The sequence below is a fragment of the Nelusetta ayraudi genome, unplaced genomic scaffold (assembly GCF_046127955.1).
Source record: "Nelusetta ayraudi isolate G7.1 ecotype Tasmania unplaced genomic scaffold, CSIRO-AGI_Nayr_v1 ptg000005l, whole genome shotgun sequence".
Lineage (NCBI taxonomy): Eukaryota > Metazoa > Chordata > Actinopteri > Tetraodontiformes > Monacanthidae > Nelusetta > Nelusetta ayraudi.
In genome coordinates, this window is record NW_027466055.1 from 6,595,078 (window position 1) to 6,621,621 (window position 26,544).

Here is a 26,544-nt window from a genome sequence, read left to right on the forward strand (position 1 = left end):
GTTGCCTTTCTTTTTTAATTTGATTCTTTTCTTCCTCGTCCCCATGAGCATTTCCGTATCGGACAGAGTACGCCGCTACCGTTGCCATGGTGAATCGGTGACTCTGAGCTCGATAGTGAGGTCTAGTTAAGGAAGCGCACTGATCCAGGATCGGTGTTTAGCTAGCTCGGTGAATCTATGCATGCTCGTCCTGACTTGTTCCTTTGTGCGAGCGTTTAAAAACTGGACGCTCTGGTTTTGGATTGGGTTGAACACATTTTCACTTCGTCGGGCCCCAGAACTGCAGGTGCAATGCCTCAGTTCATGGATGTATTTTTCCCCCAATGGCCACTCGAGGTACAGCAACTCAAAAAAATAAATCCCATGGGCCCAAAACGCATTTCCCCATAAAGTGCAATAAACGTATCTAAAACGGCTGACAGGACGATTGTGACCTGAAACGCGGTTCATAGCAAATCTTTCTATCGTATATTTTTCAGCTATGGACTTTTACTCTTTCGAAAAAACGCCAGAAAATAGTTTATTTCTTGCGTGACGTCACGGCGTTGTAGTCGCTGTGTCTCGGTAGGCGTTCTGACTGGCTGCGTCCTTACAGAGTGACAGCGGCATGGTGTGAAGTGCGCAGGCTCTATGCGCTCTCTAATGCGGAAGTCAAATATTTGTTTGGGCGTATGCACTGGGTGAGCAACTTTATTCGAACGAATTGCCTGAGATAGTCGCCGACACATGCCTCTAGTTTATTTTTGACGTCGCCTATGTTTTATGTCATGTTTACGCCCCTCAAAGGAAGTGCTACGCGGATTGGTCGAGAATAAACTGTGCAAGGTCATGTGACATCCATCATGCCCCGCCCCTCCCTGGAGTTGTACAATTTCGTCGACTCAAATAGAGTCGACCGTTGTCTTCTGAGTTCATTCAAGAACTATTGGACACGTAACGAACGTTTACTTTTACCTTTTTAGCCATAGCTGAACAAAGTCGGCGTTAACTTAAGTTAATTACGTTGTTTCCTGGTTTGTCTCACACGGTTAATAAACTTGCACAACTTTCTGGAGAAAATGGAAAGGAAAGTTACTCTTGCAACTTGCACGCTGAATCAGTGGGCCTTGGATTTTGAAGGCAACATGGAGAGAATTCTTAAAAGTAAGTTGGACTGTTCGTCTGCGTGTGGATAATGTTTTTAATCTCTGACCTTGGTAGAAAAAAAAAAGAAAAAAAAAGAGCCAATTAATAGATGTACTGCTGTTGTGTTAAAAATGGGAAACATAATTCAAATACAGGCTATGTTTTGTATGGTCTGAATCTTGTATGAATGCTGAAAACTTGAAACCAGATCTGCAATGGCAGTGCAGCCACTTGATTCTTTTGTATGCCTACAAAGTACAAAGGTTGACAGCCTGTTGTTTTCCATTCTTGACAATTATCCATTCTCGCACACACATACATAGTTGTGTAAGGACGCCAGACTTCTCCCAGGGAGAACACGCAGGCCATACAGAAAGCTCCTGGTGATCAATCCTGTGACCTTCATCATTGGGATCATGTGACCATGTCACAAATGGACTTACACCACAGGAATTAATCAACCTGATCGCATAGTGTTCATGTAAATGGAACAATCTTATCCCTTAGTTTGACATATGTCAATCAGATTGACGAAAAAAGAAGTGAGCATGTGAACGCACGTGAAGTGGCCAAAGAGTTGCAATCGACACATTGCAAGTCTTTGGCTATGTTGTGAATTTTACAATTATTGCATGTTCGGAAACATAGCTGCATCAATCAATAATATGCAATGTGATATATTTTCATATAAAGCAACACATTATTGCAGAATAATAAACTCAGGGGCCGTCCATCTACATTCACACTTTAGCTTCTGCAAGAGAATGCTGCAGATATTTTTTGCACATTAATCCAGTTTGCACCTTACCTTTCCTATGTTCAGGTATTTCAATTGCCAAGGCCCGTGGAGCCAGATATAGACTGGGCCCTGAGCTGGAGATAAGGTATGAATAAGAAAACGAAATGCGTGCCAAATGTTTCCTTCTCCAGGCTGACCATTCTCTTCCCTCTTGCAGTGGGTATGGCTGCGCAGACCACTTCCATGAGTCGGACACCTTGCTTCATAGTTTTGAGGTCTTGAAAAAGCTTCTAGAGTCTCCTGTCACTCAAGATATCATCTGTGATGTTGGAATGTATGTATCACAGCCATCCAAGACCTACATCCATCACATACATTTAGGTGTTTTTTTAGTTTGTATTTCTCAGTGTTTTTGAGTATCGCACTACTCAGACATCCTGAGAGGGTTTACTCTGAAGTTCCGGAAGAAGACTTGGGTTGAGTGTCAAACCTTATGTTTAGTCACAACAATGGGGGACTGTGTGGAGAATTTGGAGTTGTTCAGCTTTTTGGTCCCATTGTGAACATGGTGAGAGCTGTGTTTGCATTCTCAGTGTTAAACTGGGAACACTTAACACCTCTGGTGGTTGTCAGAGTCTTTCAGACTTTTGTTTCCATGGACGCTGCAAGAGAAGAATTTTCTTTTCTTTTTTTAAAGGCAATCAAGGATAGGGTGGTCGGGCAAGCAAGGAGAAATACTAGAGGACTTCACCAATCTCTAATAATAATTTAGAAAGAAAAAGTATAGCAGTATAGAAGTATAGCCGATAGTTTCACGATTTTTTTTCACCATTTTAATGTAAGATTTTCTTCTTATTCAGGCCCATTATGCATCACAATGTGCGCTACAACTGTCGGGTCCTGTTCCTCAACAGGTATGTCGACATATTCCACATGATTTAAAGAACTTAACTCATGTTGTACACATTAATTTCAGTTTAGAAATCCAGCTGAGAAATAGAACTCAAAGATGGTGCATGTCTAATATGAATCTATTTTTTGTTGTTGTTGTTGTTGTTTTTTCACAAATTACAATCGACAGAAAAATACTGTTAATCAGACCTAAAATGCTGATGGCAGACAATGGCAACTACAGAGAACTGCGCTGGTTTTCACCATGGCTCCACAAAAGGTTGGTTATCACTCAGATGTCCATTAGTAACAATGATGTTTGTGTGTCATCAAAGCGACCCTCACTGCTCAGGCGCAGACCTCAGGTACACACCAAAAAAAAAGAAAAATCTGATTTCTGATTAGTTAACTAGACCTTGGACATATTTAATACTGCAGAAAAAACGGTAGAATAAAAGTTGTGACATTTGTGAACACTGCTAATTCTTAAGATGAACAAAGAACAAAAGCAAAATGATAGTTTTGTGGGGTTTTTTTTCATTAGGCAAGTGGAGCAGTTTTTCCTACCAAAAATGATCCGGGACCTCACAGGACAGGTAAGATAACACAACAACAATAACACAATTAAGTATTTGATGATATTTTGGTCAGCCAGAAGCAGACCTTGGATGTTTGGCTGTTGTTGTTGTTGTTTTTAAAACATAATTTTAATATATATATATATATATATGTGTGTATGTATATATATATATATATATATATATATATATATATATATATATATATATATATATATGTACTTTTTTTCTCCCTTTGCTTCTGTGTTGATCAGGAAACGGTTCCCTTTGGCGACTGTGTTCTGTCTACGAATGACACTTGCATTGGCTCTGAGATTTGTGCAGAACTCTGGCATCCCCAGAGGTAACGAAAACAGACCACATCACACCGGTATGAAAATTAGTATTATTTTGCAATGCTTTGTATTTCTAATATTTTGAACATTTTATTTTTTATTAGCACCCACATTCAAATGGGGTTGGATGGTGTTGAAATCTTCACCAACTCTTCTGCCAGCTACCACGAGCTATGCAAAGCCAACTCAAGAGTCACACTAGTGAAAGCAGCAACCATCAAGGTAAACGATCAATCGGCTTTTCAAAGATTCATGCAAAAAACTATGAGCAATTCAAATGCTGCTCTCTAGTTTGATTTATACATGAAACATAAAAAGGTTTGTAGTTAATACCCCATCGCCCGAACCAGTGCAGGGCTGTTGCGTATGTACAGTGGTGGGAAAAGTTTTCGACACCCTGAAGATTTACTCAATCCTAATTATTGTGATTAAATATATATATATATATATATATATATATACATATATATATATATATATTTTTTTTTTGTGCGTTTTACATCACGCTTAATTGCCTTTTTCATTACTTATCGTGTGAAGAATCGTCAGCTAAAAAGTTTCTGAGGGCCATTCTGAGGGTATGTACAGTGTGTACAGTATTTATTAGGGGTGTGTCATCTGAGGCACCTCGTGATTTGATAAGGATTTAAGCTACAATGGTTTTATTGCACTTTACATCCATTGTTTTCTTATTTATCAGACCAACAAATGTTTTCCACATATCTTCCACAGAAAAAAGTTGTTCCTATTCAAAACAAATAGATTAGAGGAAGTGCCATTAGACCATGTATGTATCCATTTTATTTTTTGATGAATTGATGTCTTTAGTGTTGTGAGGATGTGGTCAATATTAAACGGTGTGTTAGACGTCTTTAAATGTGCACTAGTTTGACCTTCAAGAACACTGTTCAGTTTACCTAATGATTATGTTACAGAGCGGAGGCATTTATCTCTATGCAAACCAGAAGGGTTGTGACGGAGATCATGTCTACTATGATGGTTGTCCCATGGTTGCTATCAATGGAGATATTGTAGCACAGGGGGCACAGTTCTCCCTTCAGGATGTGGTAAGTATGTACCACAACATGCTTGCAAATAAAAAAATCAAATTGAAATGGAATTTCAAATGATAACAATTAGTTTGTTTTTATGAAGGAATATCCATTATTTCTGAAAGTCTCCCTGGGGAAAACTGCACCTGTGTATTTTCCACATTTGTATGTGGCTTTTATTACTGAGAATGGCACACAGAATCTGAGGTGTGTGTTTTGTAGGAGGTGATTACAGCCACGCTTGACCTTGAGGATGTCCGTAGCTACCGTGGAGAAATTTGCCAGCCGTACTTGGTAAGTGTTCAACAGTTTGAACTTGTTAGTTATGCTGATGATCCTGAATCATCAACGTAACGGTCGGTCGGTCTGCCTGTCTGTCTGTCTGTCTGTCTGTCTGTCTTCATTGCTCAGACTGACACTGACGGCGTCCTCTACCGCATTCATAATTTGAAAGCAATTTGCAAAAAGATTGAAATGAAATGTTCGATTGCAACTGTGTTCACTTGATTTGTGCTCCCCTCAAAGCACTTCCTGCTGTCCCCTCTCTAACAACACAGCTTAGCAATGTGCGGCAGTCAATCCCTCACCAGAACCCTGTCAGAGATATAGAGAGATAGATTGATAGATATTATTTCTTCAAATAATATATAAGAAATGATGTTTCTCACCCACAGGCAACCTCAGAAATAATTGAGAAAACCATCCTAAGTGCCCCCTTGATTTTATTCTGATTACACTCTAATAGTTGAAAGACAATTTTGGTCATGAGAGAGGGGTCTCATGTTAAGACTAGAGAAATAAAACCATACAAACCATACACAAAACTGTTTTATGTAGGTTATGGAGTATTAATCGCTTTCTCTTTATGTTCTCTGTTGTCTTTTGAAGGAAAATGAACTCACACCTTACCACAGGGTCATGGTGAACTTTTCTTTATCTTGTGGTGATGAAATGTCTCTCCCCACCTACCAACCAATAGACTGGCACTTTCATTCGGTTGAGGAAGAGATCAGGTACCGTATACATTTTATGAAATATTCAATTTGATCTGTTTTGTAACTTTTGAGACAGGCGAGTGAAAGAAACCCCTCTGTGTTATTCAGTTTAGGGCCAGCCTGCTGGCTGTGGGACTACTTGAGGAGGAGTGGACAGGTAAAGAAGAAAATGCATTTCATTGGGTACGTCATTTAGTTCAGAGTGAAGTGCTCGTTTGATTTTGTTGTTCTGTCTCAGGCTGGTTTTCTGTTGCCACTGAGTGGAGGAGTGGACAGCGCTTCCACTGCCTGTATTGTCCACTCCATGTGTGTGCAGATTTGCAAGGCTATAAAGGATGGTGGTGAGTGTGATTCACTTTCTATTACTTGACATTCCAAACGTTATAGTCTGAAGGCTATTCTCCGAGCACACACGCAGGCAGAGAGAGGGCTCCAACTCTTGAGTTCATCAAAATCTACTGTGCTGCCATTGATATACTGTGATAGCAGTATGTAGCTGTTATTTACAGTACTTTACTAAAATATACAGTAATTGCCTGTATACTTTCACTGTGAAATAATACAATAAAATAGTAATTTCCCAATAAATTCTCAATATAGTATTTTACTGTGAAATAATACCATAAAATATTGTGAAATCCTGGTAACCTTTAGCAGTGCTGCTGCTGTGCAGGTTGAAGAAGTGCTTGTCTCTCTTCCTTCATGATGTAGATTGCCAAGTACTGGAGGATGTTCGTAGGATAGTAGGGGACGACTCCTATTGCCCTCAAGATCCAAAGGAACTTGTTGGCCACCTCTTTACCACCTGCTACATGGCCAGTGAAAATTCCTCTGATGAGACGCACAACAGAGCGAAAGAGCTGGCAAATGAAATTGGCAGGTAAACAGGATGCATCTCGCATGTTTGACTTGGATTCGATGTGATGCGTGGCGCCGCAGTTTAATTTGTTTCGCAACGCTCACACGAGACTTGGGTTTCATGAACCGGTTTTTACTGATGAGTTTTAACACCTTCAAACACAGTAAAACTATGGTACAAAATATGAAACAATCAAAAAAGGACATTCCGTACATTGTACATTATATACATGTACATTGTGATTCTACAAGAAGCGAGAATCCCATATTATGTTTCACCGTATAATTTCACCTCACAACAATTTAGAAACTGTGATTGTCATTTATCTCTTGCGTTGCAGCACACACATCAATATAAATATAGACATGGCAGTGAAAGGAATTATCGGCGTCTTTTCGGCGGTCCATGGAATGTTGCCGCGCTTTCGTGCCAACGGAGGAAGCCAAAGAGAGAACCTCGCGTTGCAGAATATCCAGGTCAGAGCAGCGCAGCGCAGCGACTTCCTCTCTTCCTGTCTCCTTTTTCCCTCATCACAGTGGATTTGCCATTGAGCTATCTTGTCTTCCCAGGCTCGTGTCAGGATGGTCCTGGCCTATCTGTTTGCACAGCTGAGTCTGTGGTCACGGGGAAAGCCGGGTGGACTGCTCGTCTTGGGTTCAGCGAATGTAGACGAGAGGTATAACTAGTGTCTGGACCTGGCATGTTTATTTTCAACACAAGGTGTGAACAGTCTTATGATTATGCAAACCAAAAAAATTAACTGGCCTTGGGACAATTTTGCTACTCAGGCTTTTCAATTTGATAGAGACAAGTGTAAAAATGAATGAACCTACATTTAAAACCTTAAACCAGAAGTCTCAAGCAGATCCTGATTTAAAAGTCACCTTCCTCAATTAATCTCAAATTAATTGTTTTACTGGAACTAACTAAAAATGAATGGACCAGCTTGTGAGTGTGAACAGAAAGAGTAGGAGGGCAGAAGACGGAAAACAAACTGACGGTCTAATAATATCTGGAGAGCTGAGTTAGTAACAGTGACAAGCAGAACTGGTCTGCAGTGGAGATTTTGTTTTTAACACAAACTTTTAAAGAGGTGAATATGATCGCACACTTACGGGAGGAAAATAAGATTTAGTGAACTGTTAAAAAAAGTCCTCAAACTACAATAATAGTTATATTAATAACAATAATAATATAATGATAATAATACATGGAAATGTCAAATAAATTGGAAACCGCTGGAAAACTCTTCAGACAGGCTGTGTATGTAGTACGTGTGTGCGTACATATTTATATGTGTGTATTTGTGTAAAATCTGAACTGTTGTTGCTGTTAGTCTGACAGGGTATTTCACAAAGTACGACTGCTCCAGCGCTGACATCAACCCAATAGGTGGCATCAGCAAGACGGACCTGAAGAAATTCCTGTCTTATTATGCTGAACACTTCCAGGTTACTGCACTGAAAAGGTAACTCATAAAAAGGTGACCCTCGTTCACACTGACATGCAAACATCGCAAGCTATCTTAGCCATAATAATTGTAACGGCAATCTAAATACCTCAGTGCAATCTGTGTGATCAGTGACAGTGAATGGATGTTTGAATTTGCTCTTCTAGCATTTTGAGCGCCCAGCCAACAGCTGAACTCGAGCCACTGAGTGACGGACAGGTATCCCAGACTGATGAGGTAAGTAAATGTCTTCGCTTTATTGAGTTGTAAAGGTAAAAGCAGGGATATTGCCATTAAACAGTGACTCGTGCAACAAAATTGCGAATGCAGAATGTCGGAACTAACCTTCCAGTCTCGTCTCGCAGTTCTGTTGTACAATCTATAGATCTGCCTGATCTTTATGACCAAACTTATGGCAGTTCAATCAAGGTTCAAGGTTCATTTTATTGTCAACTTCTCAAAATGTACTGGACAGAAAGAAAAAGTTGAAATGCAGATTCTCTGCTCTCGTGAAAAAAAAGAAAAAAGAAAAAAAAAATCAGGATTATTACTGCAGTTTTTCACGAAAAATTATTTGCATGTGATTTGGGGGCCACGATATATCGGCAGCCACGTCGGTATCGGCTGGTGTTGGTCATTTTTCGTTGATTTTCTTGTCATCGGCATCGGTTCCATGATGTGAACTGCAGGTGGTTGATGCAAACTGCCTTGCTGCTGCAGTAGCACTAGTGTGGGCGGGTGTCGGTGTGACTGTGTGGTGGAAGGGGCACAGGGCGAAACTAAGTAAACCAATTAAGTAGCGCGTGATTCATTCATGACAACATGCTGACTGACTGACTAAAGTGAATAGTGGCACAGGTCCCATTAACAGCTGTTCCCCTCCACATCTGAACACAAAAAGTTTTCACCGTCCTCAGTGTTCTTTTGCCTGCATACTTCTAACACGGCTGCTCCTCTCCCCTCAGGCGGACATGGGCATGACGTACTCTGAGTTGTCAGTGATCGGACGCTTGAGAAAGATCTCCAAGTGTGGCCCCTTGAGCATGTTCTGCAAACTCGTGCACATGTGGAGGGATGTGCTCTCACCGACGGAGGTTAGAAGGATCCACTCTTGGTTGGGTGAAATTTCAAAATAAAAGTGAAAGATTAAAAGAAAAATCAAGCCAATCTTAAGTTTTGTCGCTCCGTGTGTCGGCTGCAGTCCAACTGCTGCAGCAAAAAAAGCTTGTCTTTTTTTTTTTTTTTTTTTTTTTAAGTTTTATTAACAGTATCCAGCTTAGTTAATACATGTATTGCCAGTATTTTAATATGACAGTGTTCTTTCTATCCACCAAAGCTGTTCAATTCACTAAAATGTCAGGAGATTCCTTTAATTGTGATGTAATGACCTTAGAGTTGTTGTTAAAACAATTCTATTGTAATCTTCATTCAGGTGGCCCAGAAAGTGAAGCACTTCTTCCGTATGTATTCAATAAACCGCCACAAGATGACCACTATGACTCCATCCTACCACGCGGAGACCTACAGTCCCGCCGACCAACGCTTTGACCACAGACCTTTCCTCTATAACACACGCTGGCCATGGCAGTTTAAGTGTATCGAAGACAAGGTAAGAATGCTTTGATGCACGCTGTATTCGCATCATGGGTTTTTGCAATATGACCGTGCGTAATTCAGAAATGTTTCCCTCCCAGGTATCAAAGATGGAAGCGGGCGTCGCCTCGCAATAGGAACTGCAGTTCTTGAAAATGTGTTTAAAATGATTCTACATGTGTCCAAACTACTCAGGTTCAATGGGCTTTTACATTTTTATTTCTATTTTTAGCAAAAACCAAATATTCTGCTCACTAGCAGGGAAATCAAATGTATCCCCTTGAACAGTATAGTTTACTTTTTACTCTTCCCCCGTTATTCTAATTGTTTGAGTGAAATGATGCCATCAATCCCTAAATGTGTTTAAAACGCAGTCAATGAACCAATCACTCTTTCTGACTTTATATGTCGTGTTTTACTTACTTTTAATGAAATGACCCAGCTATTAAATAATCCTAGATTACATTCTAGATGATTAACAAATTTGAATTCCTATTGGAAAACACACATGGGGAGTTTCATTTTCATCTTCTGGGGAATTCACATTATTTCAATTAAATGATTTGCTAAATATTCGTGTCATACTTGCTTAATTGCAGTTAAAGCCATAAACGTCTAAAAAAAAAAAAAAACATATTCAAAGTGTTTCTGTGGGGGGGGGAACCCTTCTGATCAGTAGGTTGCTCTTATTTTATGCTAAAGTTTGGAGAATTTGAGCATCAGAAGAAGAATTGTTTTACCTCAAATAATTCCCCTGCACACTGCAGCCTTTTTTTCTTATAGCCATGTGTGTTTTACTGACATACATACAATCATGCAAAGTTTGCACTCTTTCTGAAACAATCTCATTATACTGGCAAAATCTTTCACAGGTAAATGTAAATTCATGAGCGCTTCCTCACGTTTGATGGTATTTTTAAAAGAGCTCTGTATTTTTTGTGATTCTCTTTGTGGTCTCTGGACTAAACATGCCTGTATGTATATGCATTTAGTTGATTATGTCTTTTAATCAAACCCCAGAAAGTTGTAATTGAATTTTACTCTGAATTTATTTATTTTTCTCCTTATATTCTCTTCCCTTTTCTTTAATCTAATGTATTTTCATTTGCGTTGTTTCAACCGTAAACCTCCTTTGTTCAGTATGAAAATGTAATTCTGTTCAAGATATTCTGTATGTGAGATTTGTCTTTACTAATAGAATACAAAAAAAACAACAACTGCAAAACCTGAAACATTCATTTTCACGTTGTACCTGGGAATAATGAGGAGAGGGGGAAACTGTATGCCAAAACAATTTGAACTTCATTTACCAGAAGTACCCCAAAACAAATTAGCAAAAGGGTTAAACCCAAATTGAAAGTTTCCCCTCGGACGCCAAAGTGCGTCCATAGACAATTGCACATTACATTACCTTCATATAGGGGACCTAGCTGAGCAAAATGTAGTTTCCAGAGCATTTAACTCATAATTAATTATTAATGACTATAATATATTATTAATTAAGCAGCAGCAGCAGCCATAGTTACTGTAGCTCATTTCTTTCAACTGTCAACACAAGACCAACAAGTGCAGCGACTTAGCTTTAAACTTGACTTTAGCATCGTCACAAGACCAATGTTCAAGCGATAGACATACTACATTTTGGTAGTGTCACGAAAACTACCTGTGGATGACACAAATTGCTTGCTCTCGAACGATTTCAACCTCTAGTTCGCGCACATGTGGCAGCGGCGGGAACCGAGTGGGGGCAGCAGCTGCAGTAGTGTTTTTAGTAGTCGAGCGTCGCAGTGAACGTAGGCGGAGTTTACTCTCAAAATCAGTGTAAAGCGACACTTGAAGGGCAGGAGGTGAGGGAGGAGCGCGGAGACACTGCCTCCACTTCCTAAAACAACACATTCTTCAGCCTTGGCACTGCTCAAACTAGAAACCTGATGGTCAGTCACGCCGTCGCGTGGACCGAACCCAGCGCGTAGACACTCAACTCATCCCGAACTTCGCTATCCGCGTTTAGCGTCCAAAGTTCGGGCTGAATGGAAACCGACAGCTTGCTGTCAGGAAGTTTTAACCGAGCCTACGGCTGCGAGTCGGGCTCCGGGTCTGAGGGCGCTCCGGGCAGCAGGCGAGTGTCCTACTCCGTGGCCGGCGGGTCGAGCTCTGTCGGCGGATACAGAGGTGAGTGTCGACGTTGGGGGGGGTCGCAGTTCCATAGATGTGGTCGCTTCCCCCCCCCCCCCCCCCCCCCCCCCCACACACACACACACTCACACTCACACTCACACACACGTCTTAGCAGGAAGGTGCGCGACAACAGGTGGCAGCAGGACTTGTGTTAATGTCTCGTATTCACTGAGATCTGTTGTGTACTTCGTGATAAATATATATATATATATATATATATGTATATATATATATATATATATATATATGTATATATATATATATATATATATATATATGTATATATATATATATATATATATATATATATATATATGTATATACATATATATATATGTATATACATATATATATGTATATACATATATATATGTATATATGTATATACATATATATACGTATATACATATATATATGTATATACATATATATACATATATATATGTATACATATATATATATATGTATACATATATATATATATATATATATATATACATATATACATATATATATGTATACATATATACATATATATATATGTATACATATATATACATACACATACATACACATACATACACATACATACATACATACATACATAGATGCTGGTGTAGCTGTGACGGTTTAAACATCCACTGGCACTGAAACAGACGTCACCTGGATTTTTCAGTTTTAGATGTGTGTGTGTGTGTGTGTGGTGACTACGCCACAATAAACGTGAATATGTGTATGAATTGTTTTGGCAACCACTGAGGGGAACAGTGACTGTTTTTTGTTGTTGCTTTTTCCCGTTTCTGCCAGTGTGTGAAAGTTTTGTACAACCCCGTTATTAACGCTTACTATCGTTATTAGTGTTCACCAACTTGTAGCCTATCTATGTCAGGCGTGGGCAAACTATGGCCCAGGGGGCCATAGATGGCCTGTTAAGCTTTTTTATCCGGCCCGCCGCTCTTGAAGAAATGATATTAATAGCAAGACCATATTTTCTACATATCCCACAAGATCTGTTTTTCTCCTATGAGGTGGGTGACCAAAAAACATCCTCCTGCTCCAGCTCCTCTGTCAAATTTTAGAACCCATTGTGGCCCCACCATTTAAAAGGTTTGCCCACCCCTGATCTATGTTGACAGGATTGATTTGGAATGATACCTATCGATGGGGTACGAGGGGCGACATGGTGGCGCATTGGCATATTGCCTTCCAGCAAGAAGGTCGCGGACTCGATTCCCAGACCTGGGACCTTTCTGTGTTTGAGTTTTTCCAAGTTCTCCCTGTGACTTCCGAGCTTCCTCACGCAGTCCTAAAACATGCATGTGAGGCGAACTGGGAATTCCAAATTGAACGTAGGTGTGCGTGAGCGTATGTTTGTTTGTCTGTCTATGCGACCCTGTGATGAACTGGTAACTCGTCCAGCAGAGTGTCACCCTTAATTCGCGCCATTACAGCTGGGAGAGACTCCAGCAGACCCCCGTGACCCTGAGTGCAGAAGGAAGCGGCAATAGAAGACAGATGGATGCTGATGTGGTGCGATGCTGTCGCATCTTCAGTGTAGCTCTAAGATGCTGGACCAGACCAACCTTGTGCTGTCCTGAGATCGATGAAGGGGCTGGAAATGGAAACGATCTCAAGTGTGAATGTATTTTAATCAACAGTGATTTATATTTATTGTATTATCTTCATATAATTGCAGGGTTTTGCACTGTGCCAAAACCCTGTGTGGACCAAAATCATCATTGGATCGTGTTGTTCGAGACATGACAATTTCAAAAATATTTTTTATTAGGTAAATTAGTTGATTGAGTTATTAATTCAAACTTTTTGAGATAATGATTACAAGGGGGTTGGGGGGGGATTAAAGGATGGCATGTGTTATAGTCTCTATATTATACCATACTATAGTACATAGATTATGCTATACTGCATTATAGCTAGCTCCTAAATGTGTCACTTCTGCTGTACTAAATGGTGTAAAAGAGCAGTTGACACTTGGTTTCCACTGTGATGTGAGTCAGCAGTGTTGTAGCCGTTATGAGAGTTGCCTTTTCAGAGACGCCTGTCACCACAAGCTCTGACACATCCTGCTAACTTGCGCGTCTGCGTTTCTCTGCACGACCCCAAACTCCTGTCGCTGTTTCTGCATCTGCGATGAGTCGGACATCAAATATCATCACTCAAACTAAAAGCACGGTGCGAAGAGAGTTACAATGGCCTGGGGATAATGGGTGGATGGTTCTGCTTGACAGAACCACTTGATGTTGTGTCAAAAACAAAATATGAATCTGCAGTTATCAGTGATAAAATGTGTCCATGTAGTTTATTAACACCTTTTTTATTTCAGTATTATATGGGCTAGTAGGTACTTTCATGTTTAAATAACTTTCAATAGCCTGACATTTAGCATCTCTTTTTTCCAGAATAGCAACAAGGCCACACTATTGTATTTAGAGGTCTGTGTGTACCAGACCATATTAACAATACTTTAATAACAATGCAAATACGTTCTCTCTGAACAAAGACCACTTGGTCTGGTTCTTGCTGCTCCTTCGTGCACCAACAGAGGGGAGCATTGTATAAAATTTGGAGAGGTTTTCCAGAGGAATAACAACATTCATCCACGGTGACCTGCTCAGATTTCTCTCTTTAATATTTATTTTATACAGTGACACACTGTTTATATCTTCATCTTGTCTCTCATTGGCAGCATTAAATATTTTACATGGTCAGGAGCCAATGCATGACACACTCCTTTTCCACTGTCAGTTTCAACATTAAAGTTATAATCAATCAATGAGGAAAAAACATGTAAGATGCACTGGACCATAAATTGGGTTAATTAAGAAATCTTTTTTACAAAGTCCAAGACCAAGAGCAGACATTCAATCTGGAAAGACAAGTGATTCAGTTTAGGCAGTAGCACACAGACCCTGACAAGACAAGCTCGCTGAAATATCAGTGGATAAAAACTGTAGCATAATATACAACACTGGAAGCAGCACAACAATGTAATATGACATGAAAAGAACACATTATGGAGAATTGTTCTATTTACATATTCCCCCCCAAATTGAAACATTTTATTTTCTGAGTATTTTTAGGCCAGCAAAGAGGGACTTGAACTGTCTAGGGACTATAGCTGTATAGATAGATAAATCAAAAAACATGATATTAATATGAAGGAAAACTACTTTTTCCAATTAGTCTTTGGACCTATTGTGATGTTATTTTGCAAAATATCGTAAAATATGTCTTTCCTAAAGGGTATAATAGTTCAAGTTGAATCCTAAGTAGGATGTCTGCTAAAGACAGACAATTCCCAGTACTTTATAGGAAGCACTATTGCTTAATAATGTTGCGCAAATCGCACTTAGAATTAGCCATGGTTCTGCCTGAGCGCAGATCTTCATTTGACTCCCAATTCCGCCTCTGGGAAAACAAACCACGCAAGTGCCTCATCCAACCAGTTTTACCGACCCGTGTCTCACGAAAATGTCTGTCATTGGTTGACTTTTTTTGTGGATTCAGTTCTGTGTAAATGTGTGTTTAATTTATCTTAAAAAGTTGAGCGTGTGTTTTTCCGACCAGAGCAAGATGACTCAGGAGAGTAAAGAAGAGTATCCTGAGCAGATATGATATGTGAGGATTTTTGCCAAGTCCTTTTTAAATGGGACTTGCACTCTCTTGTGTCTCACCCTTTCCAGGTGACGATGAGGATCTGTGTATTCAACAAGCTGTTGTGTTTATCGAGGATGCCGTACAGGTAAAGAGAATTTTCTATTCATCATTGTCTTCAGGCTGACTACAATATAACTTCAATGTCTGTCATTTTTCATTTTCTGTCTACTGTAAATAATTTGCTGAGAGCGTCCTCTTAATGCCAGACACAAACAGATGCGGTTATTGAAGTAGTTTGTCTGAAGACAGTACAAAGTGTAGAATTTAAAATTTAAATTTCAAAATATAAATATTTCACTTAGTTTGTCCTGAACAAATCTGGGGCACTTTTCTGTTTTATTGTGTCTATTGCAGTTTAATAGTTCCATAGTTTTAATACCATGTGAGCCTTAAAGTTAACCACCATTAAATTATTTATTTTTACCTTGCATATCTTTTTTCTCACAGAAATATCAAGACATGTTTCCTTGTCAAATAAATACTTTTTTGGATTTCTGAAATTCAAACCAGGATAAAGACTCACAGACACCCAGAATGTCAGTTGTTACCTTGTACAGACAAGGACATGGATAAATGGGACTGAGCAGGGCAATATTTCATCCCAGAAAAACTGAGACCAGAATCTTATTCTATTTTCTCTGCTGCCTACATATAATTTGACTTCCATGTTCCCTGCTGGGAACTCAGAAAACATCTCTGTCCAACTCCCGGCTCTTACTATGAGTCTCACAGCTACACCAAATTTTGCTGAACACGCCCATCTAAATTTGACTGTTGTAGTTCAAACTATGTGGTCACAGTGGTCAAATGTAAAAGTATAGGAACTTTATGGACTTCGTTGGTTTTGTGAATGAAACAACCTTTACGACTTGATGTTTAAAGCTGCTCTCCCTATTACAAAATTGTTCTATACTTTTTATCAGCAATTTCTCCTTTATCGTAATGAGATTGGATGAATTGCTGTGTTGCCACCTTGCTGCCTGCCACCTGCGCTGCTACCTTGTTATAGTAGGGAAGCTTGTACCATGGTGATTTCTTTAAGTGCTCATGGTGGTTGTTTTTTTTTTTGGCATTTTGGGTTAGTGATGCACGTGGGTTTGGGTTTAATCAAATCATGATTTAGGTCACTATGGTGACCTAAATCATGATTTGATTAAACCCAACCCTGAAGTGTTTACTCTCTGGGTGGAGTTTGTTTGGCTTGGTGTAAATGCAGGCCAAGACCTCTGATGTGGACTGAACAGGTTCAGCCTAATCCGCCTCCTCAGAGAGGTGGTCTCACTCGGCTGTGAAGTCAATTCTGGAGCCGATATGAACGTATTAAAACATTATTTAACACCCGCGGGCTCACCAGCCGTTCATACCCGTGGTGGCCCATTAAATTCTGCTGAAGGTCAGGTCCAGATCTGTATCAACGTGACATAAAATAAGCAGACTATGCTCCATGACTGCCAGGGGATTTGTTGTCTACACACTTGAACTGTGCAGCCACGTGACTTTTCCTTACAGTTCTGGACCGTTTGAGTTAAGCCCTTGCAAACGCAAACCAGTTCTAGTGCAAAGTTGCCATGTATTATCCTTGCGTTGACCGGGGACAACAGACCTTTAGGTGTGAACCCGATCTACATTTGAAAATGCCTGGTGTTAATTAGCATTCCCTTCATAGGGATGTGCTCCAACTGCAGGTTTTTTGCATTCAGATGAGCCTAAGTTTGTTTTTCCAGTTCATTAGGATAGTTTGCCTGATGATTCATAGGGAGGTGAGACTCCTGTATGGACTTGTACTTATCTCTTGCTGCATTGTTGTTTCTGTGGTGTTCTAGCGCAAATGCTTGGGACACAGTATGAAAATAGTTGTGAAATATTGTAAATGTTTGAGCTAAAGTTTTCTGTTCTGTTATGGTGGAGGTAAATTTCAGTGGTTAATTTTAATCCTATACCCGTGGGGAAATTTTCAGCATTACAGCAGCAAAGTGGATAACAACACACATTATCAACACTATAAACAAGTCATATAGAAAGTATACGTCAACTGTTAAATAACAAAAGGAAATAGAAAATATAAACAATTTAAAAAAATTTAAATGTGAACATATGAAGAATTTAAAGAGTGTTTTTTAAAGATTGAGCATGTAAAGGCTATTTTCATGTCCGTGTTAAGCATGCCAAATGCTAAAAAATGTGTTGAATTTAACTGATTAAATGTGTTGTTTTCTTTATTTAAAAAAATGCTGGGGTTGGCTGTGCTTTGCTTTCAGTACCGGTCAATTAACCACAAGGTTGATGCCAAATCCCTGCGTTTCTATCGATGGTACTACTCAACCGCATGCCAATGGTAAGTTGACAATTTCTCCACAGGCCCAAGTCCCTGTCTGGTTTAAATAATCATCTGTAATCTGAATTTATGTATTTATGTATCGTTATGGTGTAGCAATGTTCACAAGACCACTACTCAACTCACTTGTGGAGATTTTAGACTGAACATGCGCGTGTCCATCCACCAGGGTCCTGGGCGTCACAATTGCATTGGTGTTGTTGCTGGCCTTTGTGGAGCGGCCGTCGTCGCTGTCCATCTCCTCGGACCCCAGACAACACTCTGCACGCTGGGAGCCTCCCTGCGGCCTCACTGAGACTATAGAATTGATCTGTCTTTTGGTTTTCTCCTTTGACCTTGCAGCAAAGGTAAATACAGCCAGCACTGAAAATAATAAGCCGTAGTTCTGGTAAAATCTAATCCGGCGAAACTCCACTTTTGGAGCAGCTATTTGAAGTGAACTTCATGATGTCAGATGTGAGCAGTACAAGGAAGAGAAACATTTCCATACAAATGGTTTTGGAACCAGAATATTTGATTATCATTCCCTTTTACTTGGACATCATTTTTACAGTAAATCACCTTGTTCGAGAACATTACGTTACGCAATCATAAGCACCGAAACACTGACCAGCTGGAAATGTTTATTCGAATCTTTAGTGAACGTCAAATTAAATTCACCTGTAGTGTATTTTAGGTCAAATTGGCGAACTTATGCAAAAGCCAAATATCACTGACTTTTTGTGAGTCATGTATATTGTCACATTACTTGCGTTACTTTCCGATGAATTTTATTCACACATTTTATTTCAATCCACGGTGTAATTGTTTGATCTTGTGTTTGCCTCAGGGCTACTTGATTGGCTGGGATGAATTCCGAAAGAACAAATGGCTGATTTCCTACACGGTGGTCATTTCTATATCCATCATCGACTGGGTTTTGTCTCTCAGCATGGTGTGTGATGAGGTAAGAACTTATTGCTTAGCCGTCCTGCAGGGGATTGACCAAACTACAGAGTGTAGTTCAAACTTCAGTGTGTACCTTAATCAATGTATGTTAATCTAATTTGAGTTTCTTTGAAAATTTTAAATCAAATTCAAATTTGATTTCAGAGGAATAGTGACAGCCCCAGTTTCTATTTGTATTTGGGACATTTGGTTAAAATTAAAATGCTTTGAATTTGTAACGATGGACAGCTATAGTATAATTGCTGAGGCATGACATTGATAAAGCACGTACCCGTGCCAGACTCAGACCTATTTTGGCATTTAAGTAAACAAATTATGTACACTGGCTAGGAACGCACTATTTGATTTCACTTTCCCTTGTTGATCAGAGGCTCAGAGTTCGGCGACTCTTCAGGCCATTTTTCCTTCTACAAAACTCTTCTTTGATGAAAAAGACCCTGAAGTGCATCAGGAGGACTCTGCCAGAAATTGCAAGGTATCCAACACCATTTACACTCACATCATCCTCCTAAAATAATGATGATTTATTTATTTATTTATTTAGTTTAACAAAGTAAATTAACAAAGACATTTCTGAATTTTACCCCACTAATTCGTTTAGAATGAATGTAAGGAAAGCCATCTCTGAGCCATGGTCACTTCAGTGTTAAAAAGTCAAAATAGAAAAGACAATAGTTAGATTTTTTTTTTTTTTTAGTTTTTAATGATTCACTTTCAAAATGTAACTTGTTTTTGCCAAACGGTGTGATGCTGGATCCAATGTACAATCATGCCATTGTCAATAATCACTCCACAGTGTGATCCTGCTGCTGGCACTGCACCTTTGTCTCTTCACAATGATTGGCATGCTCCTTTTTGCTAAAACTGAGGTATGTGGTTGTGTATGTTTGTGAGGGGGTTAGGGGGCACTTCATAAACCCATTATTCGTATTGTAAATGTGTGTAATTTGCTGTTTTATTTATTTTTTCTTGTGAAGGATCCAAAAAAGAATGGCGAGTGGGAGTTGTATTTCAGGGACATGCCTACGGCCCTGTCGTCTCTGCTGGTGCTGCTCACCACAGCCAACAACCCCGATGGTGCACAGTCCACTTCACATTTCTAGTTTGAATAGAATAGAATCGAATAAAATATAATAGAATAAAATATTGATCCTTGGTGCTGCTCACTTGCTGAACTTATTCCCCCCCAGTTATGATTCCTGCCTACACCCTGAACAGAGCCTACTCCATTTTTTTCATCGCTTTCAGTGTAATTGGTAAGTTCAAAGTAGCCCCTTCAAGGTTGTGTGTATTTTAATTTTTGACAGTTTGTTAATTGTGTTGATTTTCTGTAGGAACCTACTGTTTGATGAACTTACTGACAGCCATTATCTACAACCAGTTTAGAGGGTATTTGCTGGTAAGCTTTTTTGTTTGTTTGTTTTCAATTGCAACTAAAAAACAACACTGTGCAATGTTGAAATTGAACTTGCAGTCAGTGTTGATTAGCAGTTTGCAGAAACATCAAAATGTATGTGAGTCAATGAATAAATCCAACATCACAGAGAAAGCAACAGGGATTCCTGAGGCTAGACTGTCAATCAATTTGTCATTCGCTCATAATATTTATATCTTTTTGTCATTGTTATCTGCATTTGGCTTGTCTGCATTACGCACAAAACTTCATATTTATCGAACAACTTGGTGCAGATGTCAGTCCAGACTTCCATCATCAGGAGACGACTGGGCATCAGAGCTGCTTTCCAAGTCCTCGCCAGCCACGGAGAGCAGCAGGCTGAGTAAAGCACAACACCAACACAACACAGACTCACAAACAGATTATTTTTGTCAGAAAAAGAAGCTCTTCATTTTATTCATTGATTTATTTTTCTTCAAAGGGACCATGTCCGTGTGGAATCGGTGCTGGAAGTGATGAACAGGGTCAACATGAAGAGCTACTACAAAGCTGCCATTACTGCGGTCAGGCCAGAACTATTGTTTCAAAACATCTAGTCATGGATTTTTATTAAAATCTTGTGCATGTCTATTGTGCAAAACATTTGGAATTGTTCTTGTTTTTCCTCTGTGAGGGTCAGTACAAACATTGACACATTCATGAGAAGCAGAAATTGAGAAATATTATAACGTTGATCTCAGCTGCTTTCACTGGTAACTTCCAATGTTGTGTAACTCTACCTTAAAACTCTGCCTTGATTAATTAAGCTGAAGTGTGTCTGAATGACTGAGCTTCCCCCAGTCCTTCCCAGGTGCTCCAATCAGTGATGACTGATCTGGTGTCAAGCACCTCTTTGCTGCTGCTGGTGCACTCTGGGAAGTGTAGTATTTACAGTAGTTCCATGTGATGACATACAGCTTAACAATCAATGTGATGTATCAGTCTTATTAAATGACTTGAAATGCACTAAAATTATTTCATAAGGTTAAAACTGAATCAATCTTCCACTTTTCCTCTGTCTGCCAACTCCGTCTGAACTGCAGGAGGCACAGCACTGCATAGATGTCGGCTTCATGGACCTTGAGCAATTTGGAAAAATATTTGACGAACTTGATAAAGATAGAATCAAGGAGGTAGCACTTCCACTTCGACAAGTCATTCATTTTTTTTTTCATTCATTTTACTCTTGATATGTTTTATTGATCTGACCGTATCTCTCCGTCTTCCCTGCCCAGCACCCTCCCCCACCACAGTACAACTCTCCGGTCCTTCAAAGAGTCCAGCAAATCTTCAGTCACTATTATTTCACCATACTTGGCAATGCTGTGGCACTAGCCAATGTCATGTGCATTTGTGTAGGTTGGGCGCGCACACACACACACAGATGCACGCACATTATTATGGAAGCAAAAATGCTTATGGATTTATCTCTCTGGACTATTTTCCACACATACGGTTTTTCATTCATTAAAAAAAAAAAATCAACATTTGTAGCTCTTCATTTAGTGTGTACTCTATGTTTGTGTGTGTATGTGTGTCTACACAAATAGCTATAAAGTAAGCCTGAAAAGTAGTACCTCAAGTACAGTAACCTGACATGACAGATCCTCTTTCTCTATCTCAATTTAAGCAAGATCTTAACCTTCACCTCTCTGTTACATTTGTTTTCCAGACCGTTTTGGTGTTGAACTCTGAGAAGACTACTGCGGAGAGAGATAATTTTATTATGGAGGTGGATATCCCAAAAAAAAGATGAACTCTTGTCTCTTGCATTAAAATCATGTCATAAACTAAAATCTGATTTATAGTGATTGACAATGTCTTAATTCTCTCAAATGTCCTGTCTATATAGAGTTGATTTATTTCAAAATATACACAGATATACAGTGTATATATATACTGTACATATACATACATATATATATATATATATATACACTGTATATCTGTGTATATTTTGAAATAAATCAACTACACACATATATATATATATATATATATATATATATATATATATATATATATACATATATATATATATATATATATATATATACATATATATATATATGTATATATGTATATATACATACATATACATATGTGTAACTGAATATACTGACTTGTGTGTGTTTCTCTCTCTAGGTCATCAATCTGTGCTTCATCCTCTTCTACCTGTTTGAAATGTGCATGAAGATCTTTGCCTTTGGCTGGAAAGGTTACCTGTCATACAAGAACAACATCTTTGATGGCTTCCTCACTGTCCTGCTGCTGGTAAGAACAGTTTGTTTTGAAAAGCTTGCGAGGTATTTTTCGTGTTTTACTTCCCAGTTTTGTTTTCATATATCATATGTCATTTACCTTGCAGATTTTACAGATTTGTATAACCTACAAACTGGCTCAATCTCATAGGTGGGTTTTGCCTTTTTCCCTCTTTTATTATTATCTATTATTCACACATAATGCTTGTTGAGTGTCCTGATTGGTCAGTGTGGAAAAACCCCAAACAATTGGTCCATGTGTAATCCACATGGAACTGATACTTTGTCCCATGATTTGTCAACTTTCTTGGTTCCTCCTGTGCGTCTTGATGCCCACATGGGGGGTGGGGGGTGGAGGGGGCCTTGAAACAGTCTCAGAGGCAACTGTAAATCCTGCAACATCTGGCCCAACTAATGGGAAGAGCAAAGAGTTGGCTGACCTTTTTATTCCCCTCAGTTCACGCTGGGTGCTCTGCTGCCTCCAAACTTAGTATTTGCAAAGTAAAATTGTTAATAAAGTAAAAAAAAAAAAAAGAAAGAAAAAGAAAACAAGCACAAAAAGAAGCACTTTTGATTAAAAGTTTAAGTTCTAAACCAACAACAACTGTAATGTTAAAATCACTTTTGAATGGCTATATCGTATTTGAGTTAAGATTCCCTGACTGATTCCCTGACCCACCAACACAACAGGGACCCCTCCTCTCATGACGTCTTTTCTCTGTGGGAGATGATCCGCTTGATCAACATGCTGATTGTCTTCCGCTTCCTGCGAATCATCCCAGATATTAAAGTAAGAAACAATCTGCAAAAGTGTGGTAACCCTTGCATCAATATTTAGTTTTGTTTTTTCATCACAACCGAGTATCTACTCAATGATCTGTGTGATGTCTCTTTTTCTAGCTCATGGCTTTGGTGGCCAGTACACTATTGGACCTCGTCAAGAACCTGCGTGCCTTTGCAGGGATACTCGTGGTGAGTGCAATAAGCATTTGTAAGACGCCTTGTTTTACCAGTGTTTGGGGGGGCAAATCCACAAAGCGATTGCGTGTAAATTAGAACAAAAAAAATGTGAGTCGAATAGAGTCAAATAGAGAACGTGTCATCATCTTTGTACCCTTCCTGCAGGTGGTTTACTATATGTTTGCTGTGGTTGGTATCTGGCTCTTTGAAGGCGTCATTAAACCTACCCCGCAGACCAGGTAAGAAGTCATACAACTGAGGCAAGAAAAATGTAGTTAAAGAAGTGTATTATGGGTCTCTGACGAACCAAATATGCAAGAGCAAAGGGCCCTGATTGATTAATTGGTTCGGTTATTTAGTCATCATTAGAAATATATACTACATGGCAGGACAGGACAGGCATTTTTTCTCGCCTTTTTACGTATGCAACTGTTTTTACATGAGGGATAAATTACAAATGCCCACACATGAAGATGTTTTCCAAGGGATAACAAAGTTCAACTTGGGACCCCCTCTCTCCCACTGTTCCTGACTGATTCATTCATTCATTCATTTTCCATACCCACTTCTTCCCGAGCTCAGGGTCACGGGGGTCTGCTGGAGCCTATCCCAGCTGTGATAGGGCGAAGGCAGGTTACACCCTGGACAAGTTGCCAGTTCATCGCAGGGCCACAGAGACAAACAACAACCACATGCTCACCTACAGACAATTTAGAGTGTTCAACTGACCTCACATGCATGTTTTTGGACTGTGGGAAGAAGCCGAGAACCCACGCAGACACAGGGAGAACATGCACACTCCACACAGAAAGGTCCCAGGCCCGGAATTGAACCCATGATCTTCTTGCTGTGAGGCGGCAGCGCTAACCACTGTGCCACCGTGTTACCCCTGGCTGATTCATTTAAATGCAATTTAGGCCTTGAGGATAAGATGAGGATGGAGGGATGGATGGAGGGATGGAGGGATATATTTAGTAATATCCGGATGCTCTGTAGGTTGTAATGCTGGCAATTCAATTAGTGAAAAAGCATAATTTTCTTGCCTGGTGCATGTCTGATGTTTGTGTTTCAATGTTTTCCAGCGTTTTCTCTGATGCAACCAACTCTAGCATGGGGTGCGGCACCTTTGAACAGCTAGAATATTGGCCAAATAACTTTGACGACTTTGTGGTGAGTTGCCCCACCCTGTTGAACCGCTGTTGCTTGTTTTGTTTTGTTTTTTCATTAATTAAAAAAAACTTGTTGGTTTTTGTATTGTTTCATATTTAACTCATGCATGGGAAACCGTCCACAAGCTGGCATGGTGCATGATGGTTGGCCCTTTAGTGAATAAAAAGTTAGTTAATTGTCTTGATATACATACAAATCCCCTGACAAAACAAGAAGGCTCTTGACTCTGCAGCACCACCTGCTATTGTGCGTGGGGAATAACTCAGGGCATTTGCAAGTATTCAGGCTCCATCAAATATCGGTGGAGTGGCAGAATCTCAAAGTTTTTATTTTTTGCACCTGAAACGTTATTGTTTTGTGCTAATATTAAATGTATTTGACTCTTTTCCCAGGCATCCATCATTTTGCTATATGATGTTATGATAGTCAACAACTGGCAGGTCTTCCTGGATGTATACAGTCGATACACCACAACGTGAGACTAAATCCATTATACATGCACACATACTCATGTTCATATTTATTGTTGACAATGTTTGTTTTTTTTTACTCTTTCAGATGGTCCGTGATTTATTTTGTCTGCTGGTGGATTACATCTTCTGTTATGTGGGTGAACTTGTTTGTTGCTCTGATTCTAGAGGTAAGTGGTGCTGTCATACCACAGTACTTAAAAAAAAATCTCTTAAAAGGGCCACTTTTGCTGTTTGTAGCAAAACAGAATGATTTAGAATTACAACAAGTTAGTCTCGGTTGTTTATGTTTTTGTTTTTTTCCCCCAACAGAACTTTGTCTATAAGTGGGACCGCAGCCACAGCTGCTCTGTAACAGATGTGGAAAGGATCCGATATGAAACTTCTGTTCAACTAATATTCAAGTCTGTTTACACAACTGCAGAATTTCAGATTTATTCCAGAAGTATTTCCAGTCTCAACAACTGCAATTTGCCATTTCTTCATTGCAGATCACAGATCCAGGAGCCAACGGAAGAGGAATTACTTTGCCAGCTCCGCAAACACCCCCACTTAGAACTAAATGGTTGATGCCACTTTTCAACTTTGATTAAGTTATGACTGTTACAAAGGGACTTGTGATATGCACATAGAGAGGTTTTTAAGCTGTAATGTGTGGTACTATAATTATTTTACTGAAATCAAAAATGGCAACATGCTTAGTATTTTACTTTTTTTTTTCCATGAGTGTCAGAGCAAGGTGTCAGAAATGATCTTTGGAACATTAGTCGTTTCACTGGTGAAACTGAACATCAATGAGTGAACATTATTATTATTATTTTTTTTTTAATATTTGGATATATGTTGTTGGGAACAAACTTTCATCCATCTGTTTTCTAGTACAGCCTCGATTGCTGTCAGGATCTGGGGGGTTGGAGCCTATACCAGCTGCCTTCAGGCGATGAAAGTATCACAAAGTAAATATATGTGTACATAAGAAACAATCATTGATCAAATAATATGCAATTTCAATGACGTACTTGATCCTGATACATGTCTGCTGCAAATGTTGAAGAAATGTTTACTGTTGTAAAGTCATTATTCAAATCCAAAATTAAAGAATTATTTTGCAAAAGTAAAGAGAATTGTTTCTATTAAGGCAGTCCTATTACGAAAGCTGACCCTTTCAGCGCTTCAACACATTACTCGCCTGCCAGCAAACACATCAAGCACGTAAAATGACAGCTTGTGCGTTTCTAGATGGGCTGTTTTATTTTTCCCTGCATTACTCCACCTGAAACAAGCTGTTTGGCGTTCTACATCACAAGCTGACCTGATTATCATAGTCACACCTCTGCAGACTTTTTTTTTTTTTTTTTTTTAAATGTGGGTGAAGTTTCAAGTGGTAGACTGTCTGTCCTGAGACTGGTAGGTTTCCGGGATCCGATACCCGGCCAGGTCATACCAAAGAAGATGAAAATGGTACCGACATGGTGGTGCAGTGGTTAGCTCT

At 39.4% G+C, this 26,544-nt stretch overlaps 2 protein-coding genes across 2 annotated transcripts; both read left to right on the top strand.

The window, feature by feature from the left end:
• The first annotated feature begins 615 nt into the window (after nt 1-615).
• On the top strand, nt 616-10,273 carry nadsyn1 (NAD synthetase 1). The gene is made up of 21 exons (XM_076051691.1): nt 616-1,143; nt 1,949-2,009; nt 2,082-2,198; nt 2,725-2,778; nt 2,946-3,035; nt 3,300-3,351; nt 3,588-3,676; nt 3,773-3,890; nt 4,604-4,735; nt 4,943-5,014; nt 5,609-5,733; nt 5,824-5,872; nt 5,954-6,056; nt 6,427-6,595; nt 6,915-7,050; nt 7,144-7,250; nt 7,911-8,042; nt 8,192-8,261; nt 8,990-9,118; nt 9,457-9,633; nt 9,719-10,273. The coding sequence occupies exons 1-21, from the start codon at nt 1,059-1,061 to the stop codon at nt 9,752-9,754; spliced, it is 2,103 nt and encodes a 700-aa protein (XP_075907806.1). The 5' UTR covers nt 616-1,058; the 3' UTR covers nt 9,755-10,273.
• A 1,178-nt stretch (nt 10,274-11,451) lies between these two features.
• On the top strand, nt 11,452-26,176 carry tpcn2 (two pore segment channel 2). The gene is made up of 25 exons (XM_076051703.1): nt 11,452-11,789; nt 15,500-15,558; nt 17,732-17,808; nt 17,978-18,155; nt 18,638-18,754; nt 19,125-19,231; nt 19,553-19,625; nt 19,734-19,833; nt 19,947-20,012; nt 20,091-20,155; nt 20,446-20,534; nt 20,634-20,715; nt 21,235-21,324; nt 21,427-21,546; nt 21,864-21,923; nt 22,337-22,465; nt 22,560-22,603; nt 23,143-23,242; nt 23,353-23,424; nt 23,578-23,651; nt 24,495-24,582; nt 24,975-25,057; nt 25,141-25,222; nt 25,365-25,456; nt 25,544-26,176. Exons 1-25 carry the CDS (start codon nt 11,648-11,650, stop codon nt 25,620-25,622), a joined length of 2,268 nt encoding a protein of 755 aa, XP_075907818.1. The 5' UTR covers nt 11,452-11,647; the 3' UTR covers nt 25,623-26,176.
• The last annotated feature ends 368 nt before the right edge of the window (nt 26,177-26,544 follow it).

What these genes read in the sequence shown, in the direction of transcription:
- tpcn2 (XM_076051703.1), top strand. Translation starts at nt 11,648, where the DNA reads ATGGAAACCGACAGCTTGCTGTCAGGAAGTTTTAACCGAGCCTACGGC. An exon ending in CCTTTGACCTTGCAGCAAAG is followed by an intron (nt 18,156 to 18,637) that starts GTAAATACAGCC and finishes TGTTTGCCTCAG; the next exon opens with GGCTACTTGATTGGCTGGGA. An exon ending in CACAGCCAACAACCCCGATG is followed by an intron (nt 19,834 to 19,946) that starts GTGCACAGTCCA and finishes ATTCCCCCCCAG; the next exon opens with TTATGATTCCTGCCTACACC.
- nadsyn1 (XM_076051691.1), top strand. Translation starts at nt 1,059, where the DNA reads ATGGAAAGGAAAGTTACTCTTGCAACTTGCACGCTGAATCAGTGGGCC. An exon ending in TCCGGGACCTCACAGGACAG is followed by an intron (nt 3,352 to 3,587) that starts GTAAGATAACAC and finishes TGTGTTGATCAG; the next exon opens with GAAACGGTTCCCTTTGGCGA. An exon ending in AGGTATCCCAGACTGATGAG is followed by an intron (nt 8,262 to 8,989) that starts GTAAGTAAATGT and finishes CTCTCCCCTCAG; the next exon opens with GCGGACATGGGCATGACGTA.